Here is a 6383-nt window from a genome sequence, read left to right as displayed (position 1 = left end):
CCCACCCACTCCCACTACTTGGCCCAGGCCTTCCCTTGTGCTGGGTCATATAAAGTTTGCAAGACCAAGGGGCCTCTCTTCCCAGTGATGGCCGATTAAGGCCATCTTCTGCTACATATGCAGCTAGAGACATCATTAGTATATTTTTATTTTATGTGTGTGTGTTCACTTGCCTATATGCCTGCCTGTATGTATGCATACTAAGTGGTGCCTAAGGCCTGGAGAAGCCAGAGAGGCCATCAGGTCACCTGGAATCGGAGTTACAGATGCTTGTAAGTTGTGGTCTTCAAAAGCAGCTAGCACCATTGAGCCATCAGCACTTCACATTTCTTCTGTCTGTCTGTCTGTCTGTCTTTCGATCAGATTTTTCACTGAAACCTGGGATTTGCTGTGTAGGCTAGGCTGGCTGGCTAGCTACTTTCATATCTACCTGCCCCACCCCCAAGTGCTAGGATTCAAGTATATCCTGTGGGCTGGAGAGATGGCTCAGTAGTTAAGAGCCTTGACTGCTTCCAGAGATACTGAGTTCAATTCCCAACAACCACATGGTGGCCCACAACCATCTATCCTGGGATCTGATGCCCTCTTCTGGCATACAGGTGTACATGCAGATAAGTAGAGCACATACAATAAAATCCTAAAAAACCAGGTACATTGTGGCATGCTCCTTACCAGCGGAACTGCCTCCTTAGACCCTTCTTTTCTACTTTTTAAGGCAGGGTCTTCTTCATCTTTTTTTCTGTTGTTCATTTTGTTTAGCTGTTTTTTTTTTTTTTTTTTTTCTTCTTTTGAGACAGAGTTTTTCTGTGTAGCCCTGGCTTTCCTGGAACCCACTTTGTAAACAGGATGGCCTCTAGCTCAGAGATCCGGATCCGCCTACCTCTGCTGCCTCTCAGTGCTAGCATGAAAGGTGTGCACCACCACACCTGGCTTGCGTGAGTCAGAGTCTTCTTACGTAGCTGGGGCTGGCCTTGAGTTCCTGGCAGGTCTCCATCCTCAACTTCCTGAGTGCTGGGATTACAGTAATATACCACCACACCCAGCAGGGTTTCCCTTATTCATTTCCCCTGCCCTCTCTCCTCTCGCCTCTTCTCCTCCACTTCTCCCAGCCCCTTTTCTCTTTCATGAATATTTGTATATGCATTATCAAAAGAATGTGCCTAACATCATGTCTCTATCAAGATGTGTGTGTGTGTGTGTGTGTGTGTGTGTGTGTGTGTGTGTGTGAAAAATGTGTGTCACTGTAAGAGCTTATATGGCCTTTTGTTAGTTAAAGACTATAATGGATGCTTAAATATACTTCCTCCCCTCCTCCTCTCCTTCCCAAGGCTAATTAAGAGCTTGGAGCTTGTCCCCATATAAGGTCCTGTCTAGGGATGTTGTTGAACACTGTTGCTCCCCCATCCCCTCTGACTCCCCTTTTTTTGAGCATATTTAGAGCTGGTGGTTTCCTCCAGCTGTCAGCTGGTTGCTCTTGCTGCCAAAGATTTTGGCTCCTCCCCAACTACCCTCCCCCCAGCAACAGTCAATGGGGAAGGTATTCAATTGGCTCAGGAGCATTATTCTCATAGCCAATAAAATGTTAATCCTTTGAATTCATGCCCTCACCCCTCCCTCCCTGACAAGCTCTGACCAATGAGATACTGCTTTTATCAATGTCAATCTGGTATGGGGAGAGAGAGAGAGAGAGAGACAGAGAGACAGAGACAGAGACAGAGACACTGAGAGAGAGACTGAGAGACTGAGAGACTGAGACTGCTGTATGGGAAGGACAGAAGTGGAGCTAGAGTTCACGGAGAAAAACAAATGCCCGTTCTCCAGCACTCTGCAGAAACCCTGACTCTCCCACCGCCACCACCAAAATAGTGGTTGGACAAAAGCCCAGATTTCCTCTGCTCTAACCACAGAAGTGAGAATGTCAGCGGCAGACAGGAGGGGGTTGAGGAAGTTGATCCAAATCCTGTACTGCTACAGTCTCCTTCCCAGCTCAGATGAGCCCTCATGCATAGCATCTGCCATCTCATGAGATGAGATAGGCTGAACGCTACTTAAAGTTCTTCAGGGAACACGCCCCTTGTCAATCACTGCCTCTTCTTTGTCAAGTCTCTCACTGTCCCTCCTTTCATCTTTACAGATACCCAAGCAGTTTTGGCACCCTCCCCTCTCTTGTTTGCCCTCTTCCTGCTCTTGCTTCTATACCATATCATAGCTCAAAGCTACAGAGGCAGCACTTAGACGAACTGGAGACTGAGCTTCCCTGGTTCCGTATCCAGAGAGCTATATTCCCTCATCTCTGCTTCTAGCAAAAGCTTGTTGGACTCTTGACTTCAGGAGAGCTGTTATGTGGAACTTATATTCTGGCCCTGGAGGGGCAGAACAAGGAAGATCATTCCTCAAAAAAGGTCAGGTGTTGACCAGCATTAAGAACTGGGACACTCATCTTTTGGAAGAGCTAACTGTCTCTGACCCTCTTTCACTATACAAACCCACCCACTTCATTAACCAACCATCAGTCAATCAATCAATCATCACAGAAGTAGCCTTAACTCAATACTTTTAATTTTTTCTTTATTTATTTACACTTTGTGGATATCAGTGTTTTGTCTGCATGTATGTCTGTACCCACAGAGAACAAAAGGGAGTATTGGATTCCCTGGAACTGGAGTTGTAAATGGTTGTGAGCTGTCGTATGGGTGCTGGCACTCAAACTCAGGTTCTCTGGAAGAGCAGCCAGTACTCTTAACGGCTGAGCCATCTCTCTACCCTTCAATATATTTTTGGAGAAAAAAAAATCTCTACCTCTGACATACCAGAAGAGGACATCAGATCCCTTTACAGATGGTTGTGAGCCACCCTGTAGTTGCTGGGATTGAATTTGGGACCTCTGGAAAAATAGTCAGTGCTCTTAACCTCTGAGCCATCTCTCCAGCCATCTCCCCCTCTTTTGAGACAAAGTTCCATGTAACCAAACTGGCCTTCTTCTATGATGTTGCTAGCCTTGAAATCCCAACCCATCTATTTCTACCTCCCAAGGAGAAAATTTCTTCGTGCCGGTAAGAACCCTACCTGGTGAACAAAGTGGTTTTTCTTAAAAATAACATGTGAGAGTGACTTACAAAGTAAATTGCCAAGAACCCCAAAGAAATGTGAGAAGTGTTACCATAATGACCCACTCCCCAAAGCCCAAACCACGTTTCTCCTTCCTGAGCCCTGGTGCTTAGGTACTAGGTTCAAGTCCATTTTGCCTTTATCTTATAGCTCCTCGGACTGACCCTTGATTCTCTTTGTGAGCATGTGCTGCACAACCTCTCTTCCCCACCCCCACCCCCAGGATGTAGCGTGAGCTCTTTAAGGACATGGCCGTATATCATTTGTGTTTTACCTTCATGTCAACAAAGTTCTGCTTGTACCGTGAGTTCATAGTATTCAGCTCCATAAGCACACTGTTGGTCCAATCTTACCACCTAGATGAAGCAACTGAAGATGCCACTGTCCTGTTGCTGCCTCCCCTTGCCTGGTTGGTAGAAGCAACACGAGGCCCACATCAGAGAGCAAGCATGGGAGTGGGAGCGATGCAAGCTAAAGAGAGGAGTGTAGTCAGCCCTTCCCTCAGGCCTGCAGAGAGAGCAGCTACTGCACTTGCTGGTGTAAAGCACAGAGCACCCTACTGTGCTCTGCCTCATTTAGAACTTGCCCAACCAAGCCTGGTCCCAATGAATACAGCAGACAGACAGCCCTCCCCTCCATGCCAGCCTCTCTCCCCACGTCCCTGCTCTCCCATGGCAGAGCAAGATGCCTTTAGTGTCTCCACAGTCCACCCTCACCTCAGGGTCTTCCTTACCTACAGCTCCTTCCTACCTCAACATTCAGTCCCTTCGAACAATCCTAGAAGCTCTGCATTTGCCACTTAACATGTGAAATTCTCTACTGACACTTTCGCCTGTCCCTAACGCACATAAGTGCCGGTCCTTGCATTTCACCACCACTGGACAGATTGGACAGATGGCTCCACTCTCGTCAGATTTTTTTTTTTTTTTTTTGCTTTGCTTTGTTGATCATTGCCTATCAGACCACATCCTGTTCCTCTCATCGAATTCCATTCCTAGATGTTGGTTGGGCTTACATTAATTGATTCTGGAGTCACTGCCCCAGTCTGTCACCACAAAGGTCGCCTCTCCTGTTACAACAGCCTTTACTGTTTGAAAACCCTTAAGCACAGAGCAATGCTGTTAGAGCAGTTATTACTGGCCCCATTCCACAGACTTGTAATCCAAGGTCATGTATCAGGACTAGCCCAACATCACCCAGGTAATAAGATGCTGAACCCTAGCTCAAGTTCAGATCCACCAGCTCCTGGAATGCCAGGATGCTAATACGTCATCCCTTCTACACCCCTTCTGCCATTCTTACAACTAAGCTCCTGTTTGTGTTGAGGGAATTGTTGGGTTCTGTTCTTGCACCTTCATGTTCTTGTTGACTGTCTTTGCCAAGTGTTTATTATGTCTGCTGCAGGTGCTTATGTGCCTACAGATGTAATAGACAAGATGGCCATCTGATAGTCTGAACTCTCTCCAGATCCTAAACAGGGTACTGCCAGTCGAAGGATCTGAGCCTGGGACTAAAGATAGGCACAAGTGAGGTGAATCCTTGTGGACTTTGAGTGCCTGGGAGAGCCTCGATAGAGGGTGACCGTGGAAGAACAAGGACCACAATAGCAGCAGCTGCCGTTTCTTGAGCACCTACTGAGTGAGGAGCACTGTGCTAGTTCTTTATTTACATTATTTAATCCTTACAACGAATTTCTAAGGGGTTATTATTGGCACATGAGAAAACTAATGCTCAAAGATGTGGGGCCAGAATATAACCCACATTTGTCTGACTCCAAAAAGAGCATATAAATAGCAAACTTCAATTTAAAAACATGGTCATCCCTTACTCCCTGAAGGCAAGCCTACCTTTGACTTTCCTTTTCCCAGAAAAAAAAATTAGGGAGAGGAAAGCAGGGCAGGTTGTACCTCATACATAAACACGCACGCACACACACACACACACACACACACACACACACACACATGCACATACGCACACACCACTCATATTTGTCACCAACACCCTGGATTTCATAGCTAGATTGGGGCTATAATGGGTGAGTTTCCCCAAGACCCTAGTCCCCTTTCTTGGTGCTAAATAAAAGTGAATAAATACCAAATAAATACAACTAGGGCCCAGGACCTTCCCTGTCTTCCCCACTCCCTCCTGTGACCTGCAGGGTAGAGGGGGCAGTTTAGTAGATAGGGTACTGTCACCTAGCCCCTTTCCGTTCACCAAGACATCAGTGCCTCCCAGGGCAGAGAGCCAGGGCAGGACCAGCCTGCAGTGTGGGGCAGAGAGGCAGGCAGACGTCAGGCCGACGTCACTCGCTGCACCTCCCTTCTGTGTTTTAGCGCGAGGCAGCTGCAGAACCCTGCTCATTCTCCCAGATGAGTCCGAGGCCCCGGCGCCCAAAAAGGGCAGCCGGGACAGTGAGGTTATTTCCGGCCTGCCCAGGGACGCTTCCGAAGGATCTTCAGTATCTCTGCCCTGCGTTGCAGCCAGTCTCGGGGAGGAGGGCGTGGTGTTGAAGGGACTGGCCGCGGGACAAAGAAACTGTACCGCAGACGTGCATTCTGTGGGTTGCCAGCCACCAGGACTTGCAGCGTCAAGGGCTGGGCCAGCGGCCCATGTCCAGACAGTGTCTCTGAGGCTGCTGTGGCTCCGCTGTAGCGCAAGCTGACTGCCCCAGGAAGTACCACATCTGTTGGGGAGGGCATCAGTGTGTATTCACCATTGAGGGCGTAAGAACCATCCGAAAGCTTCAGGGCCAGGTAGATGCTCTTGAGGCCAGACCCCCCCTGCTGCCGTACAAGGATATGGGTGGCCCCCGCAGGGATCGTGACCACATCGCTGTATCCGTACCTATGAGGAAAAAGTAAATAAAGAACTCAGCATCTCCCAAATCCCTTCAGCTGGACATACTGTGTTTGTCTGGGTGTGGAAGTGTGTGTGTTAGGGGTTTGTACTAGCTGGATTTGTGTGTCAACTTGACACAAGCTGGAGTTATCACCGAGAAAGGAGCTTCAGTTGAGGAAATGCCCCCATGAGATCCAGCTGTAAGGCATTTTCTCAATTAGCGATAAAGGGTTGGATGGCCTGTTGTGGGTGGTGCCATCCCTGGGCTGGTAGTCCTGGGTTCTATAAGAAAGCAAGGCCGGGCCGTGGTGGCGCATGCCTTTAATCCCAGCACTTGCGAGGCAGAAGCAGGCGGATTTCTGAGTTCGAGGCCAGCCTGGTCTACAAAGTGAGTTCCAGGACAGCCAGGGATATACAGAGAAACCCTGTCTCGA

At 48.3% G+C, this 6383-nt stretch overlaps 1 protein-coding gene across 1 annotated transcript in view; it reads right to left on the bottom strand.

Moving 5' to 3' along the window:
- Window positions 1–4756: 4756 nt before the first annotated feature.
- Window positions 4757–6383, bottom strand: part of Adamts4 (ADAM metallopeptidase with thrombospondin type 1 motif 4) — a 10319-nt gene continuing 8692 nt past the window's right edge. Inside the window, exon 9 of the mRNA XM_021197846.1 lies at window positions 4757–5955. Within this exon, the coding sequence (XP_021053505.1) occupies window positions 5529–5955 (427 nt within the window). The 3' untranslated portion in view covers window positions 4757–5528. The remainder of the gene's footprint in view (window positions 5956–6383) is intronic.

The sequence above is a fragment of the Mus pahari genome, chromosome 5, assembly GCF_900095145.1.
Source record: "Mus pahari chromosome 5, PAHARI_EIJ_v1.1, whole genome shotgun sequence".
NCBI classification, from domain to species: Eukaryota; Metazoa; Chordata; class Mammalia; order Rodentia; family Muridae; genus Mus; species Mus pahari.
Note: the sequence above shows the minus strand (reverse complement) of the source record. Positions and strands in the feature narration are given on the sequence as shown.